At 37.8% G+C, this 18,291-nt stretch overlaps 1 protein-coding gene across 1 annotated transcript in view; it reads right to left on the reverse strand.

Moving 5' to 3' along the window:
• Positions 1-17,976, reverse strand: part of LOC134304389 (NACHT, LRR and PYD domains-containing protein 3-like) — a 113,602-nt gene extending 95,626 nt beyond the window's left edge. Inside the window, exons 1-8 of the mRNA XM_062989995.1 lie at positions 17,739-17,976; positions 5,941-6,057; positions 5,414-5,530; positions 4,887-5,003; positions 4,360-4,476; positions 3,882-3,945; positions 2,350-2,530; positions 178-1,969 (exon numbers count right to left, since the gene is read on the reverse strand). Of these exons, the coding sequence (XP_062846065.1) occupies positions 178-1,969; positions 2,350-2,530; positions 3,882-3,945; positions 4,360-4,476; positions 4,887-5,003; positions 5,414-5,530; positions 5,941-6,057; positions 17,739-17,785 (2,552 nt within the window). The 5' untranslated portion in view covers positions 17,786-17,976. The remainder of the gene's footprint in view (positions 1-177; positions 1,970-2,349; positions 2,531-3,881; positions 3,946-4,359; positions 4,477-4,886; positions 5,004-5,413; positions 5,531-5,940; positions 6,058-17,738) is intronic.
• Positions 17,977-18,291: the final 315 nt, after the last annotated feature.

Genomic DNA, 18,291 nt, shown 5'->3' on the forward strand with positions numbered 1-18,291 from the left:
ATTCCTTTTATCTTTAAAATGTGACACACACACACACACACACACACACACACACACACACACACACACAGGTTAGAATAAATTGTGTTTAGGTGGATCAGAACCACTTCATGTTGCTGCACTACATTTATAATAACAGTAAAAAGCTGCTGTGATATTAATGATGAAAATACTTACTCAGCTCTTCTGGATTCTTTCACCACTGGCAGCAGCTTCAGAAGACCTTCCTCTGATCTGTTATATTTACTCAAATCAAACTCCTTCAGATCTTCTACTGAGTTCAGTAACACAAACACCAGAGCTGACCACTGAGCAGGAGAGAGACTGATTCCACTGAGACAACCAGGATCATTAAATACATAACCAGGTTTTATTCTGTTCAGGTAAGTCTGGACCTCCTGCACTAGAGAATGATCGTTCAGTTCATTCAGACAGTGGAACAGATTGATGGATTTCTCTGGTGAGGGATTCTCCCTGATCTTCTCCTTGATGTATTCCACAGCTTCCTGTTTACTATGAGATCTACTTCCTGTCTGTGTCAGTAGGTCTCGTAAGAGAGTCTGATTGGACTCCAGTGAGAGACCCAGAAGGAAGCGAAGGAAAAGGTCAAGGTGTCCATTCTCACTCTGTAAGGCCTTGTCCACTGCATTCTTGAGGAAATCAGACATGCTGGACTTGGTGAACAGATCAGACAGATCAGTGGTTTGTTGTTCTGTTGGATTTTTGCTGATGAAGCAGATAAATGCAAATAAAGCAGCCAGAAACTCCTGGACGCTCAGATGAACAAAGCTGAAGACCTTCCCCAGGTGTAACCCAAACTCCTCTCTGAAGATCTGGGTGCACACTCCTGAGTACACTGACACTTCTCTGACATCAATACCACACTCTCTCAGGTCTTCTTCATAGAAGATCAGGTTTCCTTGCTCCAGCTGTTGGAAAGCCAGTTTTCCCAGTGCCAGTATCGTCTCTCTGGTCTGATGAGGGTCAGGGTCACATTTCCCATGATACTTCTGTTCCTTGTGTTTGATCTGAAAGATCAGGAAGTGGGTGAACATTTGAGTCAGAGTTTTGGGGATCTCTCCACCCTCTGCTTCACCCAGCATTCCCTCTAGAACAGAGGCTGAAATCCAGCAGAAGACTGGAATGTGACACATGATGTAGAGGCTTCTTGATGACTTCATGTGTTTGATGATTCTACTGGCCAGGTCCTCATCACTGATCCTCTTCCTGAAGTACTCCTCTTTCTGAGGATCACTGAACCCTCGTACCTCTGTTACCTGGCCTACACACTCAGGAGGGATCTGATTGGCTGCAGCTGGTCGAGAGGTGATCCAGAGGAGAGCAGAGGGAAGCAGGTTCCCCTTGATGAGGTTTGTCAGCAGCACATCCACTGAGGCTGATTCTGTTACATCCCACACAGTCTCATTGTTCTGGAAGTTTAGAGGAAGTCGACACTCATCCAGACCATCAAAGATGAAAATGATCTTGTAGGTGCTGCAGTTTATTGATTTTATTCTTTTAAATTCTGGAAAAAAATACTGAAGAAGCTCCATCAGACTGAGATGTTTCTCCTTCATCAGATTCAGCTCTCTAAAGGGAAGTGGGAACATGAAGAGAACATCCTGATTGGCTTTTCCTTCAGCCCAGTCCAGAATGAACTTCTGCACAGAGACTGTTTTTCCAATTCCAGCAACTCCTTTAGTCAGCACAGTTCTGATGGACGTGTCTTTAAAGAGGTCATTACATTTGATGGGTTTCTCCTGTGTTGTTGGTCTCCTGGATGTCGTTTCAATCTGTCTCACCTCATGTTCAGTATTGACGTCTCCACTCGAACCCTCTGTGATGTAGAGCTCAGTGTAGATCTGATCCAGGAGAACTGATGATCCATGCTGTGAGATTCCTTCATTAATTCTTTTATATTTCTCTATCAGTTTGGTTTTGAGGTTCTTCTGATAAACAGAGACCAGCTCTAATAAACAGAAGAACATGAAGAGAAATATTTTACTGTATGAACCAGAGTATAAAATTTTATATTATTTACCAATCTAATCTGTCTGATCATCTCTATCAGATACTGATTTATTGAGACATAACAGTCCATACTGATCAGGTTTAATGACAGAGTTCTGATATCAGTTTGCGGCTATTAATGTTTTATTAGTATTAGAAAGAATAAAACTGAACTGAATATTAACCAACGAACTACCAGCACAACACACTTATATTACACATACTATTACACACCTACACCACTGTTCAAATGTTTGTGGATAATGGTAATTTCCTTGGTTTTATATTACTGTAGTTTGTCTTGAATGAAAGTGATGGAATAAAACCAGCAGCTCTTACTGGTCTGCAGTGTGTTGGCTAAATCTGTCTGGTTCATCTTCTTCAGGACATGTAGTGTGATCTTCAGTACCTCCTCTCTGAAACAATATTGATCCTCCTCATCCTTCACCTCTGGACTCAGTATCTTCTTATAGTTATTCAGCTCATTTTTTAACAGAGTAAAGACTTTCTGCTCCAGCTCCTGACAAAAACACAGTAATTAGATATCCAAATGTTAAACCTACACTGGTACAGTCAGCATCAAAATGATTGGTACCCTGGATAGAAAAAGATTTTAAAAATCTCTCCAGATCCTCCAGTCTCTGGGTTCCTCTCTTATGGACTCTCTTCTGCTTACCTTACAGCTTTTAATGGCTTTTAGGTCATACTGATGTATACAGTCAAATTATACAACAGGAAGTTCCGACCATACAATCTTATTGGTTGAGAAGCGTTCTAACCATGCTGATATTGGTGATAACAGCACGGCCTTTTCACACCACAACTGTATTACTCCGCTGACACGTTGCCAGTAACGACAAGCTTCACGCACACAAACGACACAGCCTTTTTTTCCCGGTCACGTTTTAAATCCGTTATCTGATACACAATCTAGCGCACTGTGTAGGGAACATAAATCAATTGTCTAATTCACTATCTAGTGCACTATGTAGGGAACATATATCCGTGATCTGATACACAATCTAGTGCACTATGTAGGGAACATTAATGTGTTTGTAACACGAACAGTTAGCTTAATAGCCCAGTCAGCAGCTCCTAAAAGTTCTGTTTTCATCCATAATCCTTTGGTGTGTGCGAGAGGTTTTTTTTTATAACTTTTTTCTCTTCGGAGGTTCTTGCCCTCTTCTTTTTTTTGTTCTTCTTACCTCCCTGAAATGAGTTTTTGCAACTTGGGATGTCTGCTTTGTAGTGTTAAACTTTATATTCATTGTGGAACTACTTTTTGGTGGAAGGTATTGTCAATATTAAAGCATATTTATTATGAAATTCAGGGCTTCTTTGATTTATTTTCTTTCTTTATTTTGTAAAAACTGTTGTATAAAAGCAACAGAACACTTGAGGTCGTGTGTTATCACGAATAAAATCATGGCTGTGATGATCTACTCGCCTTCAGCTCGTGCCTGCGACCAAATCACAGCCATGATGTTATTGGCGATAACACACGACCTCTCGTGTTCTATTGCTTAATTACAATATGATTTTGTAGTGGATATAGTAAGATTGTAACAATGCCATTTAATCTCATCTTTCAAATACAACTAATCAGGTCAAAATAAGATCTGAAACACTTCATTGCTTAGTATCCCTCGGGCCAAAACATCTTTTAAGTGTTGTTAGAAGGAATTTAAACATTACAAATTGGTACATTTATTTTGGAATGTGTTGCAGGTCTGAAATCCAGAAATGGATGCAGATTAACAAATGAAATGAAGTTGACCAGACAAAACATGAAATACCTTGGGTCTGCAATTAAAAGTTTTGTAAACGTGTCTAATCTGGCACAAGTTCCACACTGAGACACAGAGACACACCTTAAAAATGGAATCCAACTTATTTCTGCTGCTTACTTCAGATTTCTTTATTTTCTCTTGGTTTCTATAAACAAAAAGAATATAATATAATAATAATAATATTTAATATAAATAATACAACATTATTACATCTGCACAGCAAACAGCAATAAACATCCAGCAGCTGTTTAACATCATCATACTGCCATCCAATCAGAAAATCTCATCTTTCAGAAACAGCAAATCAAGTCAATGAATTTAATCAGGTGAGACTGAGGAGCCTAACAGAATAGAAAATACCAGCTGACCTCAGATCAGATAAACAATCCCTTGAGATTGAAATGTGATTCTTAAACTTATATAATGACGTGTTAAAAAAAGGTGGAATTTTTAATCATATCAAAAGATCTTAAGTAATAATGTAGTAAATCATAATTAGAACATGTTTACACTGGCAGATAACATTAGGGATTAAAGATTTTCAAAACGGTTTCCTCACCTCAGATCAGTAGAACGCTCTCTGTTACTGAACATTGGTGGCTCTATTATTGACTGATCACTCTTCATGGACACACTGCTGGGATCAGGTGATTCTGATCTCTCACTCTGAATCAGACTGATACAAGAACAAAACAAGGTGAGTCTAATAAACCAAACTAAACCTCTTAAACTCTACAGAGCCACTGACACATCTAACATCAATCCTATTATTTAAACCGTAGAATATCTCAATCACATACTTTACTAAACACTTTATTAGGTACAAAGATTTGACGTGATTTGACCTAAAACAGAAGAACATAAACTGGAGTTTAAAATGTGTCTTTTTATACTTGTATGGTAATGAGATGTTGAAAACAGGTTTAATTATGAACACTGTGGAAATGAATGAAGTAAATCTGATGGAGTACAGCATGTTTTAAACATCTTCTACACTAGCATTACTAGCAGGCTACATTTGGGATTAAGGAACATCACCTCTGTCCCCAAGTTCTTTAAAGTCACATTTGCTAAAATCATCCTCACCTCAGATCAGTAGAACGCTCTCTGTTACTGAACATTGGTGGCTCTATTATTGACCAATCACTCTTCATGGACACACTGCTGGGATCAGGTGATTCTGATCTCTCACTCTGAATCAGACTGATACAAGAACAAAACAAGGTGAGTCTAATAAACCAAACTAAACCTCTTAAACTCTACAGAGCCACTGACACATCTAACATCAATCCTATTATTTAAACCGTAGAATATCTCAATCACATACTTTACTAAACACTTTTTTAGGTACAAAGATTTGACGTGATTTGACCTAAAACTGAAGAACATTTACTGGAGTTTAAAATGTGTCTTTTTATACTTGTATGGTAATGAGATGTTGAAAACAGGTTTAATTATGAACACTGTGGAAATGAATGAAGTAAATCTGATGGAGTACAGCATGTTTTAAACATCTTCTACACTAGCATTACTAGCAGGCTACATTTGGGATTAAGGAACATCACCTCTGTCCCCAAGTTCTTTAAAGTCACATTTGCTAAAATCATCCTCACCTCAGATCAGTAGAACGCTCTCTGTTACTGAACATTGGTGGCTCTATTATTGACCAATCACTCTTCATGGACACACTGCTGGGATCAGGTGATTCTGATCTCTCACTCTGAATCAGACTGATACAAGAACAAAACAAGGTGAGTCTAATAAACCAAACTAAACCTCTTAAACTCTACAGAGCCACTGACACATCTAACATCAATCCTATTATTTAAACCGTAGAATATCTCAATCACATACTTTACTAAACACTTTTTTAGGTACAAAGATTTGACGTGATTTGACCTAAAACTGAAGAACATTTACTGGAGTTTAAAATGTGTCTTTTTATACTTGTATGGTAATGAGATGTTGAAAACAGGTTTAATTATGAACACTGTGGAAATGAATGAAGTAAATCTGATGGAGTACAGCATGTTTTAAACATCTTCTACACTAGCATTACTAGCAGGCTACATTTGGGATTAAGGAACATCACCTCTGTCCCCAAGTTCTTTAAAGTCACATTTGCTAAAATCATCCTCACCTCAGATCAGTAGAACGCTCTCTGTTACTGAACATTGGTGGCTCTAATATTGACCAATCACTCTTCATGGACACACAGCTGGGTTCAGGTGATTCTGATCTCTCACCCTGAATCAGACTGAAACAAGAACAAAACATGAAGAATTTATAGACATTTATTCAACACTGTTATCCTATTATACAACAATTACACTTTCTTCACTTTAATAATCCGGTGACTTCACTGTGACACATCCAACATCAATGTAATTATTCATATCACAGAATATCTGAAGCACTATAGGTCACGTACTAAACACCTGGGATGTAACGATGCACCACAAATCGATATTAACTTTAAACAGCAGAGGGTGCTGGTGCTATTCACCTCGCCTGGTTGACGTCACTACGGGGTTGCCAGGTTCGCGAATTTTCCAGCCAAATGTATTTAAGTGAGGACACTTTCTTCATTTGTGTTATTCATTTATTTATTTAATGTGGGATTTATTTCATTTCATTTTTTATTTTACACTATAAGGGAAATGTGCAGCATGCGTTTTGCATAGTTTGTACCTACCTCAGAAATAAAAGGGCATTATTTAGATAAATAAAAGATAAGTACTGTGTTCTATTTTATTTTTCAGAGAAATAATAAAAGGAAACTGTGTCATAATTTGTCTTCAATTTCATTTTGTTTTAAAAAATCGTATCGTGAACCCAGCGTGAACCGCATCGTGGGTACAGTGTATCGTTACATCCCTACTAAACACATTATTAGGTACACCTATCTGGGGAGTGACAAAGTGTACAGAGCAACAGTCTGTAATTGTACATCCACAAAGATCATCTGTGTGGCACGTGCATCTTATAAGATAATCAGTGAATGTATAAACATCTGACAACGTTTTAAATAAAAAATTTAATTTTTAACAATTTACTTTTATTTTACACTCATTATAAGAATTCTGTAAACAAAATAAACAAATATAAAAAATTCCTTTGGATTATGGTCAATTATTGAGTACAAAAATAATAAAAAATTTAAAGCACACTTTGCACAATGGTGAAGGCTGTGCTTAGCTTTAAATATAAATATAAAGCGTGTAGTGCAGAACTGTATTGCATTTAAAAATAACAAGGCTTTATAAAAATGAACTGTATATGTAACACACTCAAGCTTCAGTTCTGAAGGTGGGTAAACTCATATATATTAATAATTTAAATTAACTTGATACACAAATAATACTGATTTAAATATTTGAGGAGCCCAGTGTTCCATTATTATTCCATTATTACTTATCATGCACCGTAATACCATCAACACCCTGGACTACACACTGGGCTGTTATTATTTTTGATCATTTGCAGCTGCACTTTACACAACTGTCAAACATAGAGTAGTTATAGTTACATATGTATAGTTATTTAGCAACGTCCTTATATAGTTATATCTTCAAACCTTTTATTATTTATTACTGTTATAACACATAACTAATTCATATTTTATTATTATTACTGTTATTATCATAATATGTACTTAACTACTATTTTATTCATATGCATATTATTATTATTATTGTTGTTATTATGTATATACTGTAGTTCCATGTTCATAAATATAATTCCATATATGTAAATAGCTATAGTTATAATTACATATTAATATTACTAATAGAATATGTCATTTTACTCATATCCTGTGTTTTCTTGCACAATGCTACTATTGCACTTCTGGTAGATGCTAACTGCATTTCGTTGCCTTGTACCTGTATTGAGCAATGACAATAAAGTTCAATCTATCTAATCTATCATACAGCTAATGTGTTTTATTTTATATTGTAGCAACCCGCTGCTGTGGACTAGAAGGGTGCGGAGCTTTACCCAGAAGGACTTGCGGCCGTGGTGCCGAGACCTACCGTGACCATGTAACGCAGTGCTGGAGATGGTGCGGCTGTGCTGAGGACGGGATAGTAGCTGCACTGATCTCTATGTTATATGTGAGTATGTCGTATGGATGTGTATGTGTGTCTGTCCCTTTTCAATAAAAGAGCTATTTCCTACTTGCCTGGCAAAAGGCGGATGCCGTCTCCGCCAGACGCTACATTGGTGTCAGAAGTGGGATCGTGGCAGAAGAGAGCAAACTTTCTTCGACAGAACTACGAACCCTGGCAGACGGCGAGAGGAGGGCTTGGCGAGTACAAGAGAGCAGTTTTTCCGGCGCACAGGATGGGGGCTCGATGGGGGTAACAGCAGGGGAAAGTGGCGAGAGACGGCAGCATGGCTTCATCTGGGAAGCGTGCGAGGCCCAGCGTCTCAACCGGGGCTGGATGGACTCATCTAGCAGAGCAGCGACAAAGCGGCTGTTGACGGTGAGACGGCGTCGCATTGTGCTGGTGTCTGGGATGACTCTGGTGGTTCAGCAGGCTTGGTCGGACATCTCCGAGCTTGGCGCGACGGAAGCGGCGCTGGATTGCTGTCGGGTGCGCTGGCCCATGAACTGCCGGGGCTGAAAGAGACTAGACTGGTGGCTTGGGCGGCGGTCAGGGAGACGGAGTGTGCGGAGCTCGTCTTATTGGACCGTGCCCACCGGACCGGATTGGTGCGGCAAGCCAGTGTTCCAGTTTAATTGGGTCACCGGGACGGTTGACCTTTGAGGGAGGGGCTGTGTACTAGAAGGGGACGGAGCTTTACCCAGAAGGACTTGTGGCCGTGGTGCTGAGACCTACCGTGACCATGTAACGCAGTGCTGGAGATGGTGCGGCTGCGCTGAGAACGGGATAGTAGCTGCACATAGCTCTATGTTATATGTGTCTGTCATATGGATGTGTATGTGTGTCTGTCCCTTTTCAATAAAAGAGCTATTTCCTACCACTTGCCTGGCAAAAGGCGGATGCCGTCTCTGCCGGACGCTACAGTATTAATTACAGCGTGGTAAATCTCTTATTATACACTTCAAACATTGTTTCTTCTTCATTACTAAGAACCAATGATCATGTACTGTTGTAATGTAAATGCTGAAGAAGTGTCTATGAGCAGTACTATGTATTTCTGTTAACACTATGAGTGTTTCAGTCACTAATGCAGTCTGTGGATTTTGGATTTTATTTTAAATGTTTTATTTTAAACAGATGAACAAATCAGAGCTTAAAATAAAAGATTTTCACCAACTGATCAAAATCATGAGGCTAGTTCAAGTTGATAAATCGTTACGTCATCTTAGTTTCTCTTCCATAGTACACAGCAAAATCCAGAGTGTTAAAATATTGGTGTTGGAGTTAAATCACTAGTGTTGGTGTTGTTTTAACTCTGTACAAACACAAAAGCACATTGTCCGTCGTTAGTTTGATTCAGAGTTGGTGAAAGATTCAGGTGTAATGACTAATTAGCTAGCTACAGTGTAGAACGGAGCCACGCACCCCAAGCCTAATTTCTCGTTTTCTTTAAACTCTACCGGCGCCATTTTCTTCAAGGTTGTGAGGAGGAAAAGTTACTATCTACATCCAAGGTAAGAGAAATATAAACACAGTTTTTGTAGTAGATATAGTTAGTGTTTCAGAGAGGGAATATTCTGCAGTATTTGAGGTGGAAAGGTGCAATAGTTACGCTTTTTTGTTACTTTCCCGCCTGTTGTGTGATTAGGACGTGTTTAAAATTTCAGCTGGAACCACACACTCGAGCTAAAATACATTTTACAAAGTTATACAAGTGTTTTGTAAACTATTTTGACTCCTAAACTAAAGAAACATTTTTATTTAACATCCACTCCACCTAAATTGTAGTTTTGCTTTTGGTTAAATCTCAAATGCCACCCTGTTCCCTTCGTAGTGCACTATGTTGTGTAGATCTTGTACTGAGGGTTTCTGACCAAATACTTAACTGTACGTGTTTTATGTGAAGTATTTTATAGTCGTGTTGAAGTACAGAACTACCGGTTTTACATTAAGTCACTGTTTTGTTGTGAAAGAAATCTTTTCATAAGTGTAGTGCCCTATGTATGAAAGAGGGATCCATTTGAGATTGAGCCATTTTGGCGCCAAATGGAGCTACTGCATTTTGTGTCGTTCGCATTAATTATTTAATTACAATTGTGTAGTCCACAGACAAACTATTTTATTAATATGTAGTCTGTGTGTACTTGAACTATTTTGTGGTCATTTTATACAATACATTCCATATAAATAGGAGCCTTATTCTACTACCCTGGCTATAACGGAGAGTTGAACCGCGCTGTACAGACACTACGCAAAGAGCTTGACCTCTGGCAGGTTAGGTAGGTTTATATTATGCACTTGTTTGCGTGTGGATGGGTAACACATTTTTTTTGTAAACGCAGACATCAGTGTATGTTAATTTGGTCATGCCTGTTGCCATTTTCATGGACTGAGCATGCATGTTTGTAATACGGCTTACACCTTGGTTGTTGTTGTTTTTTTATTTGGGGTTTAGAGTCGATAACGTTTGAAATTTTTCTCCCCATCGATCTTTTGTACAGCACTTCTTTAGACTCCTATTATTAAAATACTTCAGTGACTGTTATGATTTGATGATGATTTAACCTATTATCTCTGTACTGGGCTTATATTGCTCATGTGAGTGTTTTCAAGAGCAATTGTAGACTGAAATACAGCTTTATGTATTTTTTTTCAGTGTAAAGATGCTTGTTCCCGTGGAGTGTAAGGGAGTCCGCAAATATAGGGTTAGGGTGTCAAAGAAAGAAGATGTCTACGATTACTCAGAGTTCATTAAAGAAAGTCAGTGAGAAGACAGCGTTTTCTAGTTAATAATACCCATATTTTCCTATTTACATAGTTTTAATTTAGTTTTTTAATACAAGTCTAAATTTGTACATTTATAACTTTTACTTTTGTATTTAGCAGTTTTAACCAAGTTCAGGCTACCAGAGAAAACCCATGTGGATTTGAAGGACTCTTCTGGTGTTGATGTTGATTCAGACATCTTTGATGAGCTTTTGAACTCATCTCAAGTGTCTTTTGTGGTCTCCACTGAAGAGAGCTCTGGTAAAAACTGGAAGGAACACTTCACTGCAAAGTCACTACATTAGCTTAAATAAAACATGGGGCGAGTGTTTTAAATAGTATAAATACATGGTGGATCAAGTATCAGTATAGTTTAGTATGTACTGAGACCTGTCACACAATTACTATACTGATGAACACCCTGTAGACTGGGATTGTTGCCACTGCTGGTAGGCCCGTATGACTACGCTTTGATACACCTGGAAATTCAGCTGCTTCCTTCACACTATGGTCTTTGGCACAGCCAAATACAATCACTCCTTTTTTATCAATCATTAACATCAGCTCTGCAACACATTTTCCACACATTGAACGAGACTTTCACTGCACTGTACCACCTTTTCTCAACCTCTGAATCCATTCGCATCTGAATGTGCAAAGATCTCACTTAAAATTAATTTTAAATTAAAAAATTTATGAAAAATTAATTTTATTTCTGGAAGCTTTCCTCTATTTATTTCAATAGTTTTGTGCATCTCTTCAGATGAGAGAGAATCCTCTTCTGAAACCTCGTTCTGCTCTGAGGACTCAGCTTCATCAAGCTCAACTGTAATTCTGGAATCTACGAAGGCACGGCGAAGGCAGCTGATTGATGGACCAGTTGACCCCAATACAGCAAGAGATGTGAGTTTGAAGTTTACCATATTGTGGTATTCAGTAGGGGTGGGTTTAATTTTTTTTAAAATCAATTTTCATATATCCAAAATTGATTCATGTAAACATGAAATCAATCTTAGATTAGAAGGGCTGGGCCAAGTTTTTGAGGATTTGGCTATTTGTTGGGTAGGTATTCAGTTCTTATTTTGGGATTCAGATTTTTGTTTATCTGTGGTAAACTTCCAGTAAAGGCAACAGCAGAATAGACTTTTTTCAGTTTGCTCCCTGCAACCTACAGTCTTAAAACTGTGGCTTTAACATCCAGATAGCGTTATCTCCCTAAATAGTGCATCACCCAGACTATAGCTAAACATATGTGCATCATTTTAGACCAAACGTCAGTATGCACAAAAAAAAAAGACTTTTTTTAAATGGATACGTGCATCAAAAGTATACAAAATGGCAAACTTTCAAAAGTGCTGTAAATTGTAGTGGGTTTTGCAAAAAATATTCCTATTTATCTGTGGCTGTTTTTTTGTGGGGACATGTCCTTTGTGAACAATGTGAATGACAGTTTAAAAGCATATGTATCTGTTGGTGTTTCAGATGGTCAAAGTAGCACTTCACTCAAAGCCAGGTGGTGACCAGATATTCCAGGAGTACCACACAACGAGTGGCCTTTCTGATGGCACTAGAAGAAAGATGGTAAACACACTTGTAGCAGATATGGTGGAAGGCCATGGGTGAGCAAACAGCAAAGAATACATTTTAACTGCATTATTTTATATTTGTCAACATTTTATCCCGGCCACTTTTCTTAATATTACTTATCTGGTTTTAATGAAGGAGGATCCCACCTGTGAATGTCCGCATTGCATATGCCCTTGGAATAGTAACACTTTTCCCTCACTTGAAGGATTCAGATTCAGTAAATGGCTACGTAAGTATTAGTGAACAAATACACATGTGTAGCTAGTACTCGTGTTTTAATTCTTTCCAGCTTAAAAAAAAAAAAGAACCTTTGCTTGACAGGAGCACTACTATGATCCTCGAAGTGGGTCAGGGTACCTGGCCTGGAGATTAAAAACAGTTCAGCGCAACTCAGCAAGTGAGGTGAAGAGCGGAAGTACATCCAATTACAATGGTGGCCCAAAAACCCATCGTGAGATACCTGTTTGTGGAGAGCAGTTATCTGGTGATGAATGCAAAGAGGCAATGTCCCTGATGAACCACTCAGCTGACAAAACGCTGGTTAAGGGCAAAATGAAAGCAACGTTTAAGCACAGGCAGAAACTTATTCATGATCCAGAGAAGTCTTCTGTCATCCTAGACCTCTTCCCTCGATTTCCTGATACGACGGGCTTGGTAAGATTTTGTACATTTTTAAATTCCGTCACATTAAAGTCATAGACATAATAAATGGTCTTAAAACCATGTTGATTTCAGGTTGACCAGGATTTCACCCTGCTGTTTGGAGAGGAAGTATCAGGCAGATTCCTTGCTAAGTGGCCAACAATATTCAAGCCTAAGATAATTGCAGACGGCAAAACCCTACCCTCTAATTCACATGTGGATGATCTTCTTGCATTAGCACTCCAAGAATCTGATTATGGTAATATGATCATTCATAAGTTTTGTAATTGTGTGTAAATGTGTGCTGAAATGAAATGGTTTGCTGTTATTTTTAACGTACTAGGATGGAACAGTGACCTGGCATCTATTCTGTTGCTTCTTCATCTCTTGCCTCCAACATCAAAGGGCAAAACAGTAGGAAAGATCAGTGCATCTGAAGCTGAGGACCACCTGGTGAAGTTCATGAGAGTAAGTTTTTTGATATTGTTTGCATTTGTGTTGCCCAGAATATTGAAAGCTTCTTTTTCAATACTACAAGGTTATCAGCAATTCAGTTAATGTTTCTTTTGACAATTCTTTGAATGAGGCCATGTTTAGGAATGTATTAATACTTAAAGAAGTGTGTAGAGACTGCATTTGAAAATTAAATGTTAACAATTCTTTTGTGTTCAATAAAAGTAGGGCCCCCAAGTCACTCCGTAGGCTAAGACCCTGATCATATGATTTAGATGACAAAGCAGCATGACTTGAAATGCTGAGCCCTAAACAGCCAGAGCCTGAGACGAGCACAATAGGCGAGTAGTTGTCGCTCACTCCACACATCACAACTAGTGTGTTGCTTGTTAGCACAGGAGTCTGTTAGCTGATGTATCAGAGCTGAGCAGTGCTTTCCTCAGTGTGTTCAGATACTTGGGAACAATGCATCAGCAACAGACTTTATCAAAAAAAAAGTGATGTCAGATTTCACATGTATCGGAGGAAGCATGTGCTCGTCTTCATCATTCTAGTGTCGAGAGAATGTGTGGGGGAGTCCCTAATGAGTGGATTGTGTAATTGGCATGACTAAATTGGCGGGAAAATTGGGAATAAAGTCTCGTTTTTCTGTCTGTCTCTAATTTTCTTTTAGGTAGGAATGAGCATGGTGACATTTCTTGAGAAAAGTGGATCAGCACAGCCCTATCTTCTTTGTGTTGGGGAAAAGAAGAACAGCGTCCACAACTACTACATCATCCTTGACCAGAAAGCAATTCCTTGTGAGGCCAAGACCGCTGTTGCAGCCTTTGACGAACTCTTCAAGGCACACTTTGTGTTTGCTGTGTCCTATGATGAAGCCTTGTACAACTTCTTCACATTCATCCAAACCACAGTGTATGCCGTTGATGTGGGTAAGGCTAAGGAGAGTCCAAGGGTCAAAGAAATTAGAGTGAGGCTTCTTCGCCGTGACCTTTGAAAGCATTTTGTGTGCTGAACAATGTGGACCTGTTCTGTCTGCAGAGTACATCACAAAAACTGTTCATTGTTACTTCGCCATTTGAAGTTTGAGCATGGTTTGTATCCTGGACGTTCATTACGTTTAAAATGTGGAGAGCCTGGGTGCTCATCTGTTTTTTGTACTTATTATGGTTTTAAGAAGCATTTATTACGAGTACATGGGGAGCTTGTTTTTGATACAGTTGACCATTTAGAGGTTCATGAGACAGATGGCAATGTTGTAGCTTGTGGTTCACTGTCAGTAAATGTGGTGCATCCTGTCACAATCCAGCCCGCTGTTGAAAAGAAGCACTTGTTGGATATGTGCAGCTCGGTTGTTGCTCAGGTGCAAGCATCTGGGGTTCCAGAAAGCACTGTACAATGTTTGGTTGGTTCAATGGAGGAGCTTGTAAATGACATCCATGCACAGGCAAAGGAAGCTGTGATGAAATGTCTTTCTGTTGATTTACCTACACAAGCCCTGGATAAAGTTGAGGATTGTTTTGATTAGCTTGAAAATCCATTTTCATTCATGAACACAGAAACTAAGAGACGGAGGTACTTTGAGCAAAAGTGGAATATAGTGGAACTTGTAGAGCATATTCTTGGTGTACGTTTTGGTATACGTAAAGACAGAACAACAGGTTCTTACAGCCAAGTTCCAGTCAATGATACATTCACATACGTACCCATATTAGGAACTCTAAAGTCAATGTTTGGTAACAAGGAGCTGTGCAAAAGTTTTCAGCAAGTAAAATGTCAAGAAGAGGGTATCTATAAAGACATCAATGATGGGTCATACTTTAAAAAGCATTGTTTATTTTCACAGCAAGAACATGCTCTTCAGATCCAGCTTTATTACGATGACTTTGAAACGGCTAATCCGTTAGGCTCAAAGAAGGGAATACACAAACTTGGTTGCATTTATTTCATTTTAAGAAATTTGCCACCCAAGCTCAATTCTGTGCTGATGAATATTCATCTTGTTACCCTCTTTCACTCAGAAGACTTGAAGAAATATGGGTTTGATCCAATTCTAAAGCCACTTGTTGATGATTTGAGAATTTTGGAGACTGAAGGAGTCTTGGTGCCGTTTTCAACTGCACCATTGAAAGGTTCTGTTATTCAGGTTACTGGTGATAATTTGGCATTACATGGCATATTTGGTTTTGTAGAGTCTTTCAGTGCAGCTTATTCCTGCCGGTTTTGTTTAACTGATAAGACAGAATTGCAGTCAGTCTTCAGCGAAGACCATACGGGTTTGGTTTTTCGTACAAAAGAACTTTATTCAGAACATTGTAATACCCTTCTACAAAATCCATCTGTAGCATCAACATTTGGTGTCAAAAGGCCATGTTTGCTCAATTCATTGCAGTTTTTTCATGTGTCTGATAATTACGCTGTAGATATAATGCATGATTTACTAGAAGGAGTTGCACAGTATGAGTTGAAGCTTCTATTTCAGTACTTGGTAAAGAATTTCATAACTCTGAACAATTTATCTGAAAGGATTCAGAGTTTCAATTATGGATACTTGGAGAGAAAAAATAGACCAAGCGTGTTGAAAATGGATGATGGTCGCAAAGATCTTGGACTCAATGCTATTCAAACATGGTGCCTTTTGCGTAACACTCCCTTAATATTTGGAGATTTAATTAACAGAAATGATTGCTATTGGAACTTGCTTCTCTATTTGATTCAGATTGTAAATATTGTATTTTCACCAATCATAACCAGTGGTATGACGTGTTACTTAAAGCATTTAATATCTGACCATCATAAATTGTTTAAGTCTTTGTATCCAGAACAAAACCTTATTCCAAAGCATCATTTAATGATTCACTATCCAAGATGTATTAGGAGAATTGGACCACTCATACAAATGTGGTGCATGAGATTTGAAGGGAAGCACAACTTTTTTTAAAAATCTGTTAAGAACTTCAAAAACATCACAAAATCACTTGCTAAGAAACATCAGTCAGCTGGCTTTTCACTGGGAACATTTTGGTTTTAAAAGATTTCAGTTCGGCCCAATTAAAAGTGTATTGATTGACTATTTACAGGGTAGCAAAATTTTAAGTGATGTATTAAATGTGTCTAGTTACGTCTCCACTACTTGCTGGGTGAAAAATTATGGAACAGAGTATCAGATTGGAATGTTTGTTTGCAGTGATGTCAAAAATGAAATGCCTGTTTTTAATAGGATTGTCAATATAATTGTGAAAAATGAGCAAGCTTTCATTCTATCAACAAATGTCACTACAGTGTGTTTTGATGACCACATGAATGCCTTCTGTATTGAAGAGACAACAGATATATTTACAGTGATTTGTATTGATGATTTGAAGTACTACAGACCTTATGATGGCCAATTTTCTTACAACATGGATGACCGTATGTATATTGTACCTTACTGCAACTTTGTCATGTGAGTTCAGCACAACAGTGCAGTTCATAAGTGTTTTGTAATTGTGATGTACTAAGTGTTAACATTTTAATTAAAATGTTGTAAATGTACTTAGTTTTTAAGTTTGTTTTTTGTGTAAAATCCAGAAATTGATGAAATACTAGAATGAAATAATAATTTAAATTCTACTCGTGTAGTTTTTTTCTGTTTACTCTTGAAAGTGTTGAAATTGGAGTTAAAATTTTACTCCAGGGGAGTTATTTTTGCATTTACTCTCAAATGTGTTAAAATAGTAGAGTTAAAATTTTACACTAGCCGAGCTATTTTTTAACACCAACACCAGTGTAGAGTAAATTCAACTACAGACAGAGTAGAGTAGTGTTGATCTTTGACTATATAAAGAGTTAAATTTACTCAGATTTAGTGTTAAAACGGTAACACTAGTGTAAATGTTATTTTAACACTGGTGAGTGTGGACACATATACACACTTTTCCCGTGTTAAATTTAACACTGTCAGTGTTAATTTAACACTTGCGATTTTGCTGTGTACTAAAAATGAGCAGATTGTTAATAAACACATCATCTACATGTGTGGAGTAACTTTTACCCACATCAACATTAATACTGATTAAAAGTGTTGGAATTAAACAGTATAATAAACCAGCAGCTGCTCTGGAACTTATTAGTGCTGCAGACCGACAGAATCAATCCTAAATCACTTCAGATAGGCTACATAGAGACTACATAGGGTTTAGAAGCCTTTATTGTTGTACCCTACATAGTGCACAGGAGTAGGAGGTATGGAATCATTTAAGATTCGTCCTGACCGATTAAAAACGACGCCACAGCTCATATCTTCAATATTCTATGTTTTATATTATTATTATTGACAGTTGTACATTTGCTGCAGTCTGATGGATTATTATCATTATTTATAAGGAATAAATTCACTCACTTTTTGTTTTTCTTCGCTTCTTCGGGGAGATTCATGTCGGAGCTCATGTTCTTACAGACTGAAGCTTTAAAGCTGCTCACAAAAACACTGCAGTACAACAAAACTCCCTTTTTATATAAAGTGTAGATTCATACAGTTCACATATTAAATATTTAAACACCTTTAACCACCTTTAACAACATTAAACTCCTCTCTCTACTAAACATCGCAGCTACTTTCACTTTCATCTATAACCGGATGGAACTTTATTCAGCAGAGCAGGGGGGAGCTACAGCGCATGCGCCCTCTTCCGACAGAGCAATTCTAAAAGTAACTAAACAAACGTAAGACTTCGAGGCTGGGTAGAAGATTAACAACTGAGTATCGGGGTACACTGTACAAAGAGAATTGTTGGACCAACTTAAAAAAATTACTTCAATTGGTAACACATAAATGAATTAAGTTTTGTTTAAGTTTGAAAGTTAGATTAACACAATTTTTTTTAGTCAGATCAATGTACTTTTTTGATAGTTTTCAAATCAATAGTTGGCATTATTAATACAACTTAAATTTA

Source organism: Trichomycterus rosablanca, assembly GCF_030014385.1.
Source record: "Trichomycterus rosablanca isolate fTriRos1 chromosome 3 unlocalized genomic scaffold, fTriRos1.hap1 SUPER_3_unloc_1, whole genome shotgun sequence".
NCBI classification, from domain to species: domain Eukaryota; kingdom Metazoa; phylum Chordata; class Actinopteri; order Siluriformes; family Trichomycteridae; genus Trichomycterus; species Trichomycterus rosablanca.